The 19484-nt window shown below is 42.2% G+C and overlaps 1 protein-coding gene across 1 annotated transcript in view; it reads left to right on the top strand.

Annotated features, from left to right (window-relative positions):
* Positions 1–19484, top strand: part of IGF2BP3 (insulin like growth factor 2 mRNA binding protein 3) — a gene marked incomplete at its 5' end in the record, with an annotated part of 122565 nt that overhangs the window by 15720 nt on the left and 87361 nt on the right. The window contains one exon of the mRNA XM_026082820.1: positions 7418–7466. Within this exon, the coding sequence (XP_025938605.1) occupies positions 7418–7466 (49 nt within the window). The remainder of the gene's footprint in view (positions 1–7417; positions 7467–19484) is intronic.

The raw sequence follows: 19484 nt of genomic DNA, 5'->3' as shown, positions 1-19484 counted from the left end.
TATGGTAATGGTAGAATCTTTAGAGTTTTCTTTTTTAAAGTGTCTTTATGGACCACTCATGGGAATATACAAATAATGAATGTAAACTTTTAGTCTAATTAGTAGTGTGAAGAATTGTTGAAATAAAATCCTGGAGCAAATGGTAATAAGCAAAAACGTGCTATCCAGCTTATCTGTATAAATTAAAAAAACTATAGTCAGACTTGCATTAGTTGATGTAACTGTACTGCGTGACCTAACTTGGATGTGCTCATACCAGTCCTCTGGTTGCGCTTCCTGAGCGATGTCCTGCTCACAAAAATCCCGTCTCTGTCACACATGAGATATTTGAGTTGATCCTGAAACTAGAGCACAGCTTTGTGCGAGACATTTACTGGGTGACTCTGCAGCGCCGTGCTCTATTTGGAGCACGCTGGCCGCGTACACAGCTTGCTGACCATTTGTTCTGGTGGAAAGTTATAAGCAAATCAGGCATTCTGCAGACTCTGGGAGGAAACTTGATCCTCGGCACAGAGCAATCTGTGAGGTAACCCAAGAGCCAGATCTCCTCTTGCATGCCTAGATAGCGCGCCCCGCCAAAACTGCTGCTTTGGTGGCTTGTGTACGCAGTACAAAACGGGACCCCTGGAGTTAGGGTCCAGCTTGGTCTTGCCGGGGTTTATGAGCTTTGAGGAAAAAATTGTCTTTGCCTAAATTTTATGAAAAATTCTTATTCCGAGTGGGAGTACAGGGTGCTTTTAAATCCGGCTCTGGGATTAAGCAGCGAGGCATCACAAAGAGGAGTGTTGCTGCAGTTTGCCTGTGGCTTGGTCAAGCTTTGTCTGCTCAAATTGCTGAACGGGGTCTGAAACCGGAGCAGGAGCGTTTCCTCTTCGTGTATTCCACTGTCCACAGCGGCGCGCGTGAAAATAAAAAGCGGTTGTGTGTTTGCTAACTAGGAGGTATTTGAAACTGTTCTCCTTTATTCTTTCTGCAGATAAGGCATCAAGATGAACTTTCTGGTTCACAAGCTAATAGCTTGATTTGGTAAAATACAGCGTGCCTTATGTGCACTAGAAAGTAATTACTTTTTAATAGAAATGATACAAAAGCCTCACTTGTCAGTTTACTGATCCCAAGTGCATTTTTAGCAGAAATTCAGTATACTTATTTTCTAGAGAAGGAATGTGACCCTTTGTATTTATCAGAGCTGCTCATTAAGGAGTAAGTAAATTAGATAATAGAAATATATATAGGAAAAGATGGCTTAAGGTGCACATTCAGTAAGCTTTATTCAGATGGTCTTATAACTGTTTGTTATGTGCTTTGAGGAGTCAACCTTGAACACCTTAAAGACTGGAAGGGTTCCTTAAATGAGTGGTGTTTTGCTGTGAAGCCGGGAGACGGGCTCAGACTGCAGCCCCTCTTACGGGGCCGGCTGTGCCCAGGGCTTCGTCTGCCCCATCACCTGCCTTATGCAGGAAGGGGACCCCTGCCTGCCTTGTGCTAAAGACTGTGCTGCTGCTTTTCCCCCCAGCTACCCTAATGTGAACCCAGAGTTAAGGGGGGGTTGGCCGGTAAGCCTGTTTTCTTTTTTTGCACTGGAAGAGCATGAGAAACTTTGATTCATTCTGTTGTGATCAGGCATTAACTATTTAAAGCCACTTGAGGGGGCGAAACTGATAAACTGGAGTGTGTGCGTGTGGCATTTCAGAGTGTTTTGCCTGTTTTTCTAGTCTCGGAGTAAACAAGACACCTCGTCCCCCTGCCCTGTAAATTCAGTTTATTAACAGCAGTGTTACATTTGGGTAGAGGTGTCTCTAAGTTTGCTTCTATGGCTGTTCACATCAAGACATTTTACACACAAATTATCGTTCTTTCCCCCCCCCCCCCACACACACATATGGCATTAGCCACAGTCCACAGTTTTCGGGGGGGTTTAAAATTTATTTAAATATTTCTTCTCCAGCTGTCCGTATCTCACATTAAGTTTGTGTTGTCGGTGATCTGTGCTTAGGAAATGACTGTCCTTTCTTCGCTTGGCTCTTGGGAGCTGAGGGGGAAAAGGGGTTGTTTTGGTGAGAGGCTTTGCAGGACAGCTCCCCGCGCGGTTGTCAGTGCTGCGGGACCATGAGCCCTGCTGCCACCGCACCAGGGAGCGATAGATGCTGATGTTAACGTATGCCGCAACTGTGCTCTTGGCATAACTTGCCAAGGCTTTTTCCAGGTTACTAATATAGTAACGCCTACTTTAGAATGGAAGTAATGAATAAGCACTTGCCCTTTGCAGGTCCCATAAAGTGGAAAAGGTAGACAACTTACTTTCTATCTCATAGGTATTAAGTTCAAACAACTGAATGGACTAAAATTGTCAATGTTTGTTTGATCCTTTCAAACATGTTTAACTTTTTTTTTTAATAGAAGGGTTTTTTTTAAAAAAAGTTTTGTGCCGTGTGTTTTTTTTTTAAGGCACTTGTGTATAGTTCATATGGCTGCTGAAATAAAACTGAATATTACGTGGAGTTATATACATGGAATATTATGTTGAGGAATGGGAATTAAGGGAGGAGACAGCAGTCCTCTAGAGAGAGGGAGGATGTTGAGATGGGTCTGTAAAGAGTATGAATACCGTGGCAGTGTAGAAGTACAGTCTTTTGAATGTTTGTGTGCTTGTTTCTCTCAAACAGTGAAATAAATCTTTTGAGACACCTATGAGAGATGACCTAAGAGACAAAAAGATTAGGGACTGTAAGAAAAAGCATGGTACTTTATTGTTTTTTGCTTTATAAATGTCTCTCTCCTGTTTTTTAAAATCATTATCCCTTAAGGGGGTTGGGGATCTTGTGTGCATTTGTCTTTGCTAAATGTCACATAAAGCATATAATGAGATTGTGGCATATGTTTATTTAACCCAGAAAGGTATAGACGGCTAATTTTTAAGACCTTTTAACCCCAAGAGGATTTTGATAGCTTGAGGAAAAAGGGATGCATATGGAGAAGTGGAAAGAGGGTATGTGTAAAGTAGGAGAAGGCTGAAATTATTGTTTTTTTCCCCCCCTCTGAGATGTGTTTAGCACTGTTCCAAATATGTGGCGGCTTCTCTTGGGTCATGGGCACGGGAGGCCCTGCACCTGCTTTGCTGGTATTTGCATACAGGAGATTTCTCTTTTAAAGACTGCCAAGATGGCTTTTAGWAAATTATCTGTGTTATGCTACTTTACCCCTTCTCTCCTGGCACACATGGATAGCACAGACAGGACACGCTGTTCTCCTTGTGAAGGAGTGCAACAGCACCTCCTTGTTTTGCCCTCTTCTCCGAGTTTCAGGGGTGTTTGTGGCCCCCACGCTGAAGGCTGCCAGTCTGCAATATCCACAGCAATATCCATATCTGTTAAAGTTCAAGCCACTGCTGATGGCTGCAAACTGAGTGCAGTTACCCACATCATACCTGAGAGCAAGAATCGGAGTGTATGCGGTTCCTCCTAAGGAAAGTACAGCAAATCTTTACCTAATGATTGGCTATAGACAACCCTGATACGGAAACCAGGAAGGTCTGGTTTCCCCTTTCCCCAATAAAAGGTGTTCTTCACTTGTTTGAAAGACAGAAACAAGCATACGTATCTGTTCACATGTTGTGAATGGCAGGTAGCTTTCAAAAACTTCCATATGATACACAGCAAAATCCTTGGTATAATTCATGAAGACCCCCCCCCCCAGGTAATTACTATTAGCTATGTGTATTTATAATGGATGAAATGAATTCAAAAACCTGCTTAAAGTGGAAAAGGTGCATACCCAAGGCTTACATGAGTCGCACAGATGAGATACACTAGCAATATTTTTCTAAGAATTTATTAAGACTTTTGGTGGATTATTGATTAAATGAATCTATGGTAATAAAGCAGTTACAGACAAACCGAAGACTGTAAAAAACAAACAAAAAAACCCCTTCATGCATTCATGCAGCCCAGGATGTGGTAGCACTAGGAGCTTTGCATGCGTTGCATCTCACTGAAGAAAACGGGGTTGTGAGGGGGGTGGAAGCACCCTAAAAAGAGCTGGTGGTATCTGAGATGGAAGGAGAGTATTTCCGGGAATGTGCTCCCGCGTTTTTTTTCCCCTCTTCCCGTCCCCCATGTAGCGTACAGAGCTGTGCTTATGCACAGACATGTGCTTTCGGGAGTCTAAAGTGAGCCTTGCGGCAGCGGTGTGCTGAATGGAGATTTGTCCCCTGCTCTTGGCTACAGGCTTGCAGCTGGTTTGGGACTTTCCTCGAGGAAGCCGAGTGCCGGTTCCCCCGGGTTCGTGTGCTCGCGGAGGCAGGATGAGTGGGACGTGGCGGCGAGGGCTGCGGGAAGAGCGACCCCACTGCGCACCGGCCGCAGCCGTTGCTGCGCCTCCCTCCCTCCATCCCTCCCTCCCAGTTCGGTTCAGTCGGGTCCGGGGCAGCTGGTGCCTCAYGCACGGCTGCCGCTGTCCTTGCCAGCCGTGCGCCCGTCCCGGGGAGAAGGGCAGAGAGGCAAAGGGAGTACAAGTTACATGGATTCACACATAACTTTAAGAAACAATGATATTTTGAGTTTCCTGAGAGCTGATAGTAACTGAAATAGAAATGTCTCAGAGGGGTTTGTGGTCTTTTACCTTACTCTGCTTGCGTCTCGCTGCTTTCTTGGCCATGCAAAGCTTTGTCCTTTTTTTTTTTTCCCCCCCACCAATTGCTAACTGTAACACAGCCATAATGTAAAAAGAAAATTTGTAAAAATTTTCCCGTCCATAAGTAAGGACTAGATTTAAAACTCATGCACTGGGTGACTGAAGCTGAAACTGGTCACAGTGCAGCCAAGCATCTGATCACGGTTTAAATAGTTTTAAATGAAATGCTTCCTACAGTTTTTCTTGTATTTTTAAAGTGACCTTTCAGTTTTGTACAATAGGTGTCTCACTATTGCCATAAACTGAGGTGTGCAGTGGCCTCTACCCGTTTTGTCCTTAGCCCTCCATTCTCTTTTACTCTTTGCATATGTGTTAGAGGAAGTAGTAATTTGAAGGTGGCGTTTCTTCCTTGCTTCTCACCCTTCCTCCTCTTCCTCCCTTTCAGGACACTCGAGTTATTTCTGTGCTGTGAATTTCGGCCGGCAAAGTTTTAAATTGCATCAAACTTTTCAGCCCCTCAAAGCCATGGGGGAAGAGAAAAGGACTTGTTTTATGTCCTTTATCTCCTTTGAATGAATATATGAATATATATAGGCTTTTGGGGTGGAGGAGAGGGGTCCATCTTTTGCGTGTTGTGAGGTAAAATTGAAGCGACATAGGCTTTTCTTCTGAAATGAAATGCGAGGTGGCGGCGGGGTGCAGGAAGTCTGTGTATGTGCTTCTGGAAAGGACTTTTCCCTCTTCTTGCTCGCCGGCTGGTACCTGTCGCTCAGAGCGAGCGCTTGCGCCTGTTGTGTGTGGTGGTGAGCTGCGGTGAGCCCTGCTACAAATGTAGTAGGTGTGCTGTCCAGGCTGGCGTGTGCTCACCTCCCTCCGCRAGTACCACTACGGGCTATGGAACTCTCATGAATTTTAATCTGAATCTACAAGTGCGAGAGACTAATGGCATGACACAATTCGAAGCACATTGAATAGAGTGCCGAATGCCAGTTTTGTGGTTTGGGATTTTTATGCGTTAAAATTTCCCAGTATTTTTAATATTAAAAGAACATCCCCTTTTTCTTTTCTACTTTAGGACCAAACTTTCAAATTTCAGGTTGCTGTGTGAGGTTATTTTGATATTTCAGCACAGTTTTGCTAATTTAGAGCAATCGTTTCATAGCAGTATCACTTGTTGAGATTAGAGTTTAAGGAAATTTTTGCAGACTTAAAGGAATTTCTTTTTCTCCCTCACAGTGAAGCAGCTCCTCACTCTTCCTGTGTTTTAGTGGAAATGAAGGCTTAAAAGGGCTGCATGAGGTTTGGGTCTTTGTTCTACCCTCTGGCCTGTCTGCATGCTTGTGATCAAATGATGAAATAAGCTCCTACTCGCTCAAGAGGGGTTGAAAACAGCTGACAAGTGCTGTGTAACTGAGACCTGCTCATCTTCTTGAGAACGCACATTTGTTCTTGATCTTGTGGCCACTGTAGTGTTGAGGGTAGAAACTATTAGTAAGGGGAACTTTGAGCAAAAAAGCTTTCCACGTTAAGTGTCTAGTTGCATCCATTTCTTTGGAGAAAAGCATTTCAAGATGTAAAATTCATTGCAGAACCGGGCGTGTGGGTGGCAGTGTTAAGGAAAGGAGTGTATTTTAAAAGGAACTGAGAGGGAAAATGAAAGCCTTCAATTTTACTGCTAGACAGGAACATCTCTAAAACCTGTTTCATCGCAAGATTTTACTGGCCTGTATAAGTTTAACAAACTTCTATTGTGTTATAAAAAGTCCTTAAAAGGTGAAGTTTTTGTGAGAGTTCAGTATTGAGCAATTAAAATAGTGAAATTCCGTGTTTGAACACAAGACTTCTCTTGTAGCTGTTTCTGGTGAACCAACATGCAGTTGTGGCCTTCTTGGCTTGATCACTACCTATTTTCCCCCTTCTCCCTCCCCCAATTCAGTGCTCCTGGTCTCTTATGAGAGTAGCCCAGCTGACCCAACGAGCGCGCACTACCTGAGCCCAGCTGAAACCGTGTTAATCTACACATTCTTGAAAATCCCAAGGGTTTTGTGGCATCTCTGGCATTTGTTTGTTCTCCCACTTTGGGGGAAGGGAGGAGACAAAGGACTCGGCTGCGAAGGCAGGCAGCGTGCTGCCAGGCTCCGCAGCAGCACTTCAAAGGGGACATTTTATTTACTAGATAAGCCCAAACTGGGGTAGATTGGTGGTGGTAGTGGTGGGAATACAATGAATTTGCTGATTTCCACCCCTTTGCCCAACTGCAGAGATAAGGAACCTTTTCCATACAAATGTTAAAATGTAGTCCTTTAGGTTAATGAACAGCTTAATCTCAAAACAAATGTGTGCATCCATTTTCTGTTCTTCTTTTTCTTGAAAAAGAGTAGAATCCCGCAGTGTCCTCTTGGTGAATTTAAAAAAAAAAAATTCTTTAGGGGTGAAGGGGAATAGCCAATACAAATATATGGGATTATTACACCTATTTCTAGTGGAGAAAGTTAGAGAGTCTAGACCTGAAAGCTTAAATCAAAATAATCTTCAAGTAGAGACTTCATAAAATGTAACAGCTGTCAAATATATAACGAGTATTACTGTACCAGCTCTTTGGACTTCAAATGGTTTTGACCTGGCATTCCCTCCTGGTGATTTGTTGTTTTTTGAGCTGTGGATTTGGTTTTGTCCCTCTTAGTAGGAAAGATACTTAAATGTGGACATTGTCGTGTATAGCCTTATCTTGTAATAATGTTTTCTGTTTTTTTTTTTTTAATTATTTTCTTCAATTCATCTGCAGGAGTCGGAAACTTCAGATCAGAAATATCCCGCCTCACTTGCAGTGGGAGGTAGGAAATTACTTTTAAAATTAAGACATCCATATTTAAAGCTGTGTCTTTCTGTTTCTGTCTTCATCCCTAAGCCTCTCCCCCTTCCCCCTACCTCCCGCTTGCTTTGCACACACCACCCATTCTGTCCCGGGGAAAATCCTTTGGAAGAGGGAACAATAGAGCCTTCTGAGCAATTCAGATAACTGCCTTCCCTTCTGCTCTCAGAGTTAACCATAAAAAATGCTGAAATGGGTTCTTTGGTGAATGCTGACTTCCTGATGCTGTCACTCTCTTTGACTGAAAGCTTGTCCGTTTCAGACCTGGCTGCTGTAAGAGCTCAGTAAACTTAATGCAAGTCCAGATTTAAATACTTGGCCAAAACCTCCTCAAAAGCAAAAATGTAATACGGAGCCTTCCTCTTGGATTTTTTTTTTCTCCCCCCTTTGCTCTTCTGCAATGGTGGCATTATGGCAAATTATTTGCTCATACTATTATGTTTACTGGCTCTCACTAATTTATTGTATACCCACTGCTTACGGTGCACAGATAAGAGTAGTATTTTTGCAGAAGATGGGCTACTGTGAGAACAGATCTATCTTCTTTACTGTCTCCTACCTTTTATGTATGTAAAACACTGTTTTCACATCTTTATAGTGGTAAGTCATCTTTTTGCAGAGGGAGGCTGGGGGGTGTGGAGGGGTTGAGGATAAAGCTCTGGTTATGTTGTTCTGTTCTGAGCAGCTCTGGTCTACCTACCTCATCGGACTTTCTATCTGAAGCTACTTCTTTATTTGCAATGTCTGTTTATTTTTGTTCTTTCCTGACTTAAAACAAAAATGGAGCTATTGCTCTGTCCAATCTAGGCTGTCAGTCCCAAGGTTTCTGTAAGATGTCAAAAACGCCACCTCTCATTGCTGAAGTCTGTCCTTCTGGGGTGTACTGTCAATACAAGAATTCCCTCTGCACTTGCACCTATTGAGGGGACTCAGTTGAGTAGTATCCACTTATCCTAGTTTTATACTGATAGCTTTTATGCCAAATTCTCAGCCACTTCTTGTCAAGCCCTTGGCACTAGAGTTTAACTCTTTGGGAAGAGTAGTAACAGACATGGTTGAGGGTGACTGGTTTGGAGGTTAAGTGGGCTTTTTTGGTCTGTTTTTTGTGCAAAGTTCAGTAGCCTCTGAGGGCTTTGGGTAGAAAGAAAGGAGTGAGTATCAGAGCAGAGGCATTTGATTCAGAAAAATGTGAATAAATACTGATGTAAGTACTGGTGAACAGAGTGCATCAAAATGCTTCTACCTGTTTCTGAATGCTCATCCCTCCTTACATGTTCATAGCTCTTACTGCATGTATGTTGCAGGTTTCTGCCCTGTTTTCCCTCTGCTTCCTGATTTTTAAATGATTTCCCTTTCCTTCTCAATTACTGCTGTTTCTGTGGTGCTGTCTGGGCTCAGGGGAGGGATGTTCCCTCTGCCCCACCTTTTAAAAATAGTCTTTCTAGTTCCCAAGCAAGAATTAAAATTGTCCCCAAGAACATCACCTCAGCCGTGCCTAGCTTTCCTGAAGCTCCTTTTATGTACCAGACTCTTTTTGTCTGGGCACGGAGTTTAGAGGGATGCTGCCCCAAAATAACTTTTACATGCTTTTGCGATCTCTAGTGATAATAGGGATGCTTGCCAAATATGGTTTGTCCACAAACTTGCTAAATTTTTTTTTCTCTAAATGCTGGAGGTCTGTCACTTTTGCCCTAAGCAGGTAAGTTTTGTGTGGTCTTAAAGAGAAGTCCTGATGACAAAATAATGGCAACTTGTGATTAAATTCATTAGAGAATTGTCTTAGGTCAAGTTTACTTTACACTCTGGTATCTTCCTTTAGTGTTAAAAGACCTTGCAAGAGTTTCCTTTGAGCTCTGTAAGAAAGTTTCAGATGGTTCCTCCTTAAAGCAAGCTTTTCTTGCAGCCAGTTGCTTGGTAGGGGGAGTAAAAGTTTATACAGACAGAGAGAGATTTATATTAGAGCAACATTCTTGCATAATGTTTTCTGAGAGGATGCTGTGTGTGTGGTAGCTGGAGCAATTTTACTTCTTAAACAGTTTCTTATGGTCCCTCTGTGCCAATCTGCTTGCCTCATCACTGCTTTGTTAATTGGTTGAATCAAGACTGACTTCTTCTAATGTGTGTTAAAATCACTCGAACCAAACCAGAAACAACTGATGAAAGAGGTCTCTGGGTTAGTTCAGTCTGTCAGCCCTCCTGTATGTTGGATTTTGAAATACTAAACACACTTACTACCCTGCAACACCTTTCTTTTTACAGTAACATGGGAAATACGAAGAAAACTGTTTGAAGGAAGATTAATGCTCTTGTGAGACTTTTTTTTCCTAGTGCAGTCATTATTACGAAGGTTACCTTGTCATTCTCTGCTAAAGTCTGTTCTTCAGCTCTGTTGAAATAAATTATCCCTTGTTTTTCCCTTTTGCCATTTTACAGAAGAAAAGTGTTTTATATAGGAAGCCTGCAAGCATGTCTCTAGCAGCGACGTGCGTGGCTGGACTTCGGTACCTGGCAGCTGCTCTTGCCGCCTGCGTGTAGCGTGGCAGTGCCTGGGAGTCCGGGGCTACTGAGGGCTGAAACCCAGCGTGGGTCTGTGCAGACACCCACCAGAGAGGGTCTTTGCCTTATAACAAACAAAAAATTGCCTACAAAGCCTCTTTTGAAAAGGAGAGCTTCTACAGTATTCTTAAATGCAGCTTGTCAGGTTTGGAGAAAGCAGATTCTTAGTGAAGTCCAAGAAAGTACTAGGGGTGCTGGTCCCCCAAGAATTTCATCTTGGTGTCTATAGCATGAAGTGCAGCGTTCAACAGCAGCTCTCGCTCCTGAGCGCTCCAGAGAATAGCTATTGCCTCCTGGTTTTCAGAAATGGAAAACGTTCTGGGAATAAGTTGGAGCTTAATCTGAATTGAGAATAACTTGTGATACATCAGCGGAGGAGAACGCCCTGGCATTGATACCCGTGCTTTGTTCCCCATGTAGATGACAGCTGGCTCTTTAGATTTATGAAATACATGTGAGTAAATGAGTTTCCTGTGGAAACCTTGTAACAGTTTCACTGGTGTACCTTCTTGCCTTTGTAAGAGGTATGTGCGCTTATTTAACAAAAAGTGTTAAGGACACCTTGATTTCCCTTTGGAAGAGAATGGTTATCCTGAAGACACATGCAAGGTAGGACACTTGACCCATGAAGTTATTCCATATAGACTGGGAAATATATAGTGGGTGTAAATGACCATAGAGTAAGGAGAATTAATTAATAAGACTTTTCCTAAACCAATTAAACAAATTCAGACATTAACTGTTTATTTTTTTGGCTGCCCTTTGGAGAAAACTATATACCAACTAGTTTCCTCCTTCCTGTAGGTCTAGGAAGTTACTGAATAAAATACTGGCTTTTGCAACCAGCAGTAACAATTGGACTTGTGTTTGTCCCCTCTGGGTAATGTAAGAGTTCGCTGTGTATTTATCAGACCATCATGGTATAAGTAAAATAGGTAAGATAACCCTTTTAAACCATATTCAGGGCTAAGTGCTAGAAGAAAAGCAGATAATCACCTGCTATAATCTGCTGAGTTACTGCACTGAAACGAGATGACATGGTTTCCATCCTGAAGCATTTGCTCTCAAAGTGCAGCTGTAAAAGGTAAAATTGCCCAACATCCTTTGAGGCATTCAAGGTTAAGTTTGTACAGAACTTGCTTGGTAATTAATGCGAACTTCACTCCTCCTCCTCCTTGCAGTACAAGTGGATTTTTGGCAAGGTTCTGCCGGTTTCTGTAACTGGGGATTGTGTACTCATGTGTTCTCGCCCCGGTTGAAGGAGACTGGAGGTGGAGGGAAAGCAGCATCCCTCTGAACTAGAAAAATTTGATACTCGCCTCAGACTTGTGCTGGAATCTGGATTGCTAGGAGCTTTTCTGGGATCACATTCTCTACTCATCCAGGAGATCGTTTGCATTTTCCTCTTCCCTCACTGGACTGCTTGAGTACTCTGGATCAATGCCCATGTTCCATGAAAGCATTATTATCTTTTCTGGAATGCACCTTCTTCCCTTTCTTATGTTTGCATATAAAGTGCATATAGAGCTTATTATACCAATCTAGTAATTTGAAGGACATGTGCCTTAACAGATTTATTTTTAATAAAGTGAAATTTAGTTTCTCATGAGGTTTGTTGGATGAAGCAAACCCACAAATATTTAGTGCACTTTTTTGTAGTGATAGTGGGTGGGCATCTTTTTTTTCTTTCTTTCTTTTTTTTTTTTCCTACTTTCCTCTTCTTACTCAGCAAACATGAAATCCAGATTTGATGCTAAGAATTATGGCAGCTGAAGGATTTCCCATACTTCCTTTTCCCATTCATCACACATACAAGTGTTGTCTCTTTCTTATTGGAGACTGGCTTTATGGTCTCTGCAGAAATGTGTAAAGAGCTCTTTCCTGCAGTCTCTTGCACAGGAAAATTCTGTTTTGACTCCTAATATTTTGTAACTGTGAGTAATGTCCTCCTTAGCTTGTGAGGACTCAGCACTGGAGGTGTATTTGTAAGACCAAACTATGTGCCCTCTAGAAGGAGGTCTAGGTGAAGTGATTTAAAACTGAAGTATCTAGAGTTTGTTTCTGATGCAACATGATGGGAATCTATGCAAGGCTGGCTATAGTCTTTTTCTGAGAATGAACCATTATGTGAAACATTGCTTGTGTTTGCTTTTAAAGCATTTTAAAACTAGCTTCCTCAGTGTAGAAGATGCTTTAAGAAACTTCCAAATATTTTTTTTCCATGTTTAATGAATAAAGTGCTAGAGAGAGACTTTCAGGACACAGGTGGTGCTAGAAACAGCACTTGTTGGCTCAGTAGAAAGGTAACTGTTGAAGAGTTCACTCAACTTCTGCAAGTTTATTTTCTTATTGGTTTGTGTGGAGCAAATAAACAGATAAAACGCTGATGAATTTTATGATAAAAGAGAGAGACTAAAAGCCCAGCCTGTGGAGCGTGAACCTATTGTGTGAGCAGAGAAGCAGGAGTGTGGTGAATGTGTATACCTAGCTTTGCTGTGTGACTTTTGGATTATTTTGGGGGAGAGGAATGTGTGGGAAGGGAAGTCTAAGTTAGCTCCCCCAAGGGTAAAAGGATGTTGCTAAACAGCGTTTGCTTTTCCTTGCTTTTCCATGGAAATGAAAAGCAAAGTCTCATAGCTGTGCTGAGACCACTGACTCTAGATTGCGTATGCAAAACAAGTATCAGGAAAGGATTTCTGAATGAGAGTTGCAATGTGAGTGCAGATTTTACACCGAGATTTCTGGTTAATGCTAGAAGGGCGGAGATGGCTCAAATCTATCTGCATATATTGTAAGAAAGACAGTCTCACTTCTTTTAAAGAAGCTGACAATTGATTTTGGTTGTGATTAATGTTAGCAAATCTTATCATAGTGCACATAACTATTTGTCCTGAGGATCAGCAGAAAGGCTGTAGCAGTTGTATTATTACTTGGGTTAGAACAGCCAAGCTGTAAGTCTTTCCCTTCTGTGTGTTTGTTTTGTTTTTTTGTTGTTCTAGAGATGTAGTGTAAAAACTTAATCTTGTAGAATGGTACCTGTGAATCTTGCTGCTCATGATGCAGCTTATTCTAAAATACCAAGGATGTGAAGAGGACAGATGGGAAACTTGTGGATTTTAAAAAAAGAAAAATGTAAGAACACCACAATTGGGAATGAGAATTACCTGCTGTGTATAATCCTAATTCATAAAGCAAGATGGAAAGGAAGATGCAAGGAGCTGAGTTACCATGAGAAGGATTCTAGAAGACAGAAGAACCAACAGTAAAAAGGTTTTAAAATGTATTGAAATACGATCTTTCACCTCAAGCCTCCTCCAAGAATCCTAACTTAATGTAGTGCTATAAACATAATTTACAGTTACAAAAATGCTACTAGAATGCTAAGCATGCACAAATTATCTCTTTGTCTGCTGCTGCTGTCTAGGTGTAGGAATGTCTGGTGGGGATCTTTGTTTTCAGCTTCCTCCTTCCCAGTATGCTACATCTGATGCTAAACTGTGTACTCTTTGCCAATTACTACGAGTCCTCATAGAATCACACAGAATCACAGAATGGCTGAGGTTGGAAGGGACCTCTGGAGATAATCTAGTCCAACCGCCCTGCTCAAGCAGGGTCACCTAGAGCACGTTGCACAGGATCGTGGGTCCTGCTCAGCAGGAGAATGGAGAACATGTTATTCTATTCTCTGCAGTAGGCTTACATATTTGAAGACCTATGGTGTCTAAAGAAGGATAAGGAAAAAGAGTAAGTTCTTTCAATCTCTCTTCAAAATTCACGTTTCTAGGCTTTTTCAGAGTAGATTCTGCAGTTTAAAATCACTTGGAGTTCTTATCTTGTCTTCCACTAGGTTTGCACTCCATCTTAGCCTTGTACTGTCCTCAGATTTAATCAGCGTACTTACTATTCCATCATCCCAACTGTAAATGAAAAGCTGATGCAACACTAGGCTTGGTAGGTCCCTGCAAAACCCTACGAAGCAGAGCTTTTTAGTTTGACAGTAGGCTGGTAATGTCTATTAGCTGATAATTATCAAAAGGTTAGCTTTTCTTATGCTGTGATAGCATTGTCTGTGTTTATCTTATGCATCTGTTTTAGGAGACAGTATCAAAAGCCTTCTTAAGAGAGATCTGTGGCTTGTCCCATATACACAAAGATTATTTCTTTTATAATGAAAAACTAGAGAGAATTATTAAGACCTATGCATATCAAACAAAGGTTGAATATTGGTCATCTGATTAGTGTCTTGCAGGTGTCTCCATGTTTGATTTCTTCTACATCTTTCCCAAAAAATAGAATTAAGATGACTAGTCTGCAACTATCCAGCTCTCTTTTATTTAAAAATGTTAGACTGTACATTTTTCCCTGTCCCTTTCTAGTCTTGTGCTATGTTGTCCTCCACAGGATCTCAGTGACTAAAGGTTTCAAGACAGAAGATGTTTGAAAGAGCAGGTAGGTGACCTTCATCAGGCTAGTCAATTTTAAGATAGCAAAATGCAACCTTTCTACTATTCTAGGCTGAGGCCTTATTCCTTTATTTCTGATAGTGCACTAAGCATCTGTTTACAGTTGACTTAGTGAGGAGTGGTGCAAAAACACCACATTAATCCCATCAGTAAAACCAGTATTATTTGTCTTTGGATTTTTTTGTTTGTTTTTGTTTTTCTTCCCCACCAAGTAGTGTACTGGCATTTTACTTGGTCTTCCTATTTAAGTACTTTGATAGTGATTTCTTTTTGCCCATGATGTCTCATTAAGTACATCTCATTAGTCTTGGCCTACTTGTTTTTCTGTGCTTGTATTATAATTTTATCATCTTCTTTAATAATCTGACTTAGTTCGCACCTTCTTGCCCACTACTTATGATCTCTTAGTTTATCACAAAACATATTTTAGACAGACTAGTCTATTTTATTACTCTTCATTGGGAAAGTTAGACCTTGTGCCCTTAGCGATGTTCCTTTGAGACATGTTCCTCCCTCTCTTTAAACTTGCTTTTCATGACATCTTTCTGACCTGTTTTTTTGAACATGAAGTCTGCCTTTTGGAAGTTTCTTGTTTGCTTTTTTCTTACTTTTGGAGCAAGTGTTTTATTTTGCTGTTCTCCCTCCTTGGCTTCCTAAAGCATGGCCATCTGCTGGTCAGTCTCATCTGTCTTCCTTTCCACTGTTTTGATCTCAGTACTATCCTATATATGAGTTGGAATCAAATCCACCACAGCTTTCCTTCCTCTTCATTCTCCTACCATTTTGGAGAGCACCCATGACAGGCTGTCCAGTGACTCCTGCTAAAAAGGTGTGTGCAGCTGCATTTGCTATTAAATGCCTCTGCCACTCCAGTGTCATCTCCTGCACTTCCAATGATTCAGCTTTGTTGCAAAAACCTTCACTCAAGTGATCTTTCTGACTTAGTGGTGCAAGTAAGTCTCTTATGATGTGATTTTTTTTTAATGTTTTAACTTTTTATTATTATTATTATTATTTTTTTCTTAGTGGTGGCACAAACACACTTTGGGATTCTACCCCAGCACAGTTAGTGGAGACGGATTGTTGCCCTAACTGCAGAGTAACTAGCAGGGTGGAAACATGGGAACTGAGGGCAGAAGGGAATGGGGCTAGCATTACCTCATCTTGCCTACTTGCATTTGACATAAAAACAAACAGCAACAAAAAAACCCCTCCCCCCACCCCCMCCCCGAAACATTGGACCACCTCTCTGAGCTTTCTCAGGGAGCTAGCCATTGCTAGTTATGTTGTGGCAAAATTGCCTGGCAGTGAAGAAAAGCCAAGATGATGAAGTCTGAGGGAAGGGAGTAAAATCTGAGCTAAGTTGAAAGGGACAGGACACTTGGGCAGCCTGTCAGCATTGCTCATAGTGACCTGTGAAGTCTGCATCTGTTGGTCTCCTGGTTAAAGGTTTGACAGCCCTGATCCCTGGGGGCAGACCCCATGAGCTGAGGGCGCTCTCCTCTTCCTCAGCAGGACCTACCCCGGGAGCGTGAGGGCTGCCTTTGCCCCTTTCTTGGCTAAGGGAAAGGAGAAGGAGGTCTTCCTTTCTTTGAGCCTATCTGACCACAGCCCCATACCTTGAATTAACTCTTTTGCCTAGGCTGCACATTTTCCTCCTTCTAGCTGGGCTGAGCTGCAGACGAGGCAATCTGATATAGTGAAGCTGTCCTGTTTCTGTGGCAGACCATCCAATTCTGCGCTTAAGCCAACATACTGGCTTATGTTTGGGGGATTTTAATTGTTTGGCTTAATTATAGGGAGTGAGATTTACAGGGAAGGTATATGTGAGGCAATAAACACCTTTTGCAGGTGTTTGAAATGCAGGGTGTGGGAGTGAAGGTCCTTGGGTAACCATGTAATAAACATTTTCTTCTTTGGAATGGTTTATGCTTACAAGTGTGTTGGCTACAGCAGTTATTCTGATAATAGGCTTAGAGTTGCTGTAAAAAGGGGAAAGATCTAACAGGGAAAGTCACTTTCTTTGAGATTTTTGCTCCAAATACTCTGCATTTGTTACTTAAAAATTATCAAGAACTTATTAAAAGTAGTTGATAGTGATGCTTTTAGAAACGTTTATCTGCCACCATGTCAGTGCTAACATTCCAAATGCTTCCACAGGAGACACTTTGTGCTTTTAAAATAGCTGTAGGCTTAGGAAAATAGAATTGCATTAATTATGCTTCTTTTTTTTGTGTGTGTCTGTGTGGGGGGACTTGCACTGCAGTAGCTTGAGTGAGGAATATAGATGTCCCAGATGACATTAGGGTGCTGTTGTGCTAAGCTCCTACAAGGTAAGGAAGGTGGTCTTGCAAGCACAAGAAATAGAAGCAGTGTTAGTACTTGGCTTCAAAGAAATCGGAAGACTCACCAGGCCAGTGCTAGCTTGATTTGACGCAGGTGTTTGAAAGCATCAAAGTTGTTCTACTTCCTTCAGGTAGCTGAGGTGATAGGTTGAAGGAAGAGGAAGTGAACAATTTTGGAGCTTGTGCTGCAGGAAATGTGAGGTGGTACAGGTGGTGGAGCAGCCACTTGGGCTTGCCTGGCAGAAGCAGGGACATTGGCTGAGCAACTTTTGAAGGAGGAGTGGAAGTACCACAGATTTTAGCCCAGGATATTAAGCAAGTTGGAATACCTGAGCCGTAAGCTTCAGGGCTTGTGTTGTGAGCTGTTCGGTTAAAACTCCTGTGGAGTGGGCAGCACAAGGAGCTGATGGCAGCAGCCATTTGGAGCTGAGGCTTTTAATCCCTTGTCTCATCTGAGTCTCTCAGTTTTGTGATTCAGTGAGTTGTCCGTGTTTGACACTGATCGGCATAAAAGTAGAAGCATAGAAATCCAGTGAGTCGTAAGTGTTAAATGTAACCATTTCAACTAAGACATGCAGAAGCTGCATGTCTTTGGAGACTGCATTTATCGGCATACATCTTATTTTCCTTCCAACATTGAGTTAATGAAGTAGTTAAGGGTTAAAAACAAACAAACAAACACACACACTTATGATTCAGTGCTCTGTTTGATCTTTTTTTTTCCCTTCCAGATTTGCTCCGTCATCCTGTGATTGAGTTATGAAAAATTGCGTTTTCATGGCTAGTTTTTGATCTTCCAGGATAAAGAAAGGCATAACCTATGATTCCTTAACTTTTCAGAAACATTCCAATACTTAAAATAGCTGTTAGTGTGCAGGAATATTGACATTGTCACCATAGGGTTGCATGGCAATGTTAGAACAATGTATTGCTCACAAGCCTAGAATAATATGGTTAGTTGTTTTCCCTGGGTTTCTTTACTCTTCTTATCCCATTTTATTTTGTATACAAAACTAACAGTTACTCCAAAACTTGAAGTCTAAAAAGACACGCAAAGTTTGCTTGGCTCCAAGTCATCTTTATGGAAACCAGCCACCAAATCCTACTTTATTTGCAATTCTAGAAAGGTGACTGTGAAGGCCTTTGTTTTTTGTTCACCGGCTCAGTTACTCAATTTGTACACTCCTTAACTATAATTTTCACTTAATTGTCTTTTTTGTGCTGTAAATTACTTATCCAGGGTTGTCTTCTCATAGAATCACAGTCATTCAAGTGTGAAGGGACCTTGGGAGATCTCTAGTTCAACCTCCTGGCCAAAGCAGGGTCCACACTGAATTCACACCACATTGCTTAGGGTTTTGTCCAGTCTTGGAAGCCCCCAGGAATGGAGATTGCACTTTCTGTCTGGGTGACCTGTTCCAGGGCTTAATTATCCTCAGAGTGATTTCCCCCCCCCCCCCAAAAAAAAAAAAAAAAAAAAGTGGTGAGAACCTCTCTTGTGCCAACTTAGGTCCATTGTCTCTTGTCCTCCCACCATGCACCATGAGAAGAGCCTGACTCTGTCTTGATAACCTCCCCCTTGGCACTACTAGGCTGCTGTTACATCCCCCCAAAGCTGCTGCTTCTCCAGGCTGAACTAGCCTCACTGGGCAAGTGCTCCAGCCCCTGACTGTCTCACTGGCCCTCTGCTGAGCTTGCTCCAGTTTATCAACATTTTCCTTGTGCTGGGGTCCTGAAAATGGATGCTATATCTAGATGTGGTCTAACAAGTGCCAAGTAAAGGAGGATAATCACTTCCCTCCATACACTGGCTCTGTTCCTGTTAGTCAACAGCATCCAAGGCTGTGTTTTCTTTGCTGCCAGGGGACACTTCTGGCTCATGTTCAGCTTGTTGTCTGCCAACACCCCCAAGGCCTTTCAGCAGAGCTGCTTCCCAGCCAGGTAGTCCCCAGCCTGTACCAATGTGCAGGGAGTTATTCCTTCCCCAGTGCAGCACTCAGCTTTTGTCCATGTTGAATTTCATGAGGTTCCTGCTGGCCCATCCCTCCAGCTTGTCTAGGTCCATCTGGGTGGCAGCCTTGCCCTTGAGCATGATGACTGTTCCCTTCAGTCTGGTCTCATCTGCAAAAGAGAGGAGCAAGCAGCACTCTATCACCTCCTCCAAGACATTGATAAAGATATTATGCAGGACAGGTCCCAGGACAGACCTCTGTGGTACTTATCAGCCTCCAGGTTGAGTATGACCCATTAATCACAGCCCTCTGAGCCCAGCTGTCCAACCAGTAATTCATTATAGTGTTATTACTGGAAATTAAGTTGCACTGGGAATCTCTGCCTGTCACCTGCGTGAGTTGGAGGGGAAATATGTCTGGGAATGGTACTTTATCTCCGCAGATAAAACTTAGGTTGCATACCATTGTTGGCTAAATTGCCATAAACGTAATGTTAAATTAACCCATCATTCAAACTGCCCTAAGTGAGACAAACAACCCAGAAGTGAGCTATTCAGCACCAAAGTGCTGCTGCTTTTTGTTTTATGTGTAATCACCTGGTCTTCTTTCTCTCATTGGCACTCCAATAGCAACCCCCCCCCCCGCCTCCCAATCCTAAGGAGCT

Source organism: Apteryx rowi, unplaced genomic scaffold (genome assembly GCF_003343035.1).
Source record: "Apteryx rowi isolate R43461 unplaced genomic scaffold, aptRow1 scaffold_595, whole genome shotgun sequence".
In the NCBI taxonomy this organism is placed as follows: Eukaryota; Metazoa; Chordata; class Aves; order Apterygiformes; family Apterygidae; genus Apteryx; species Apteryx rowi.
This window is presented reverse-complemented; position numbering and strand designations above follow the sequence as displayed.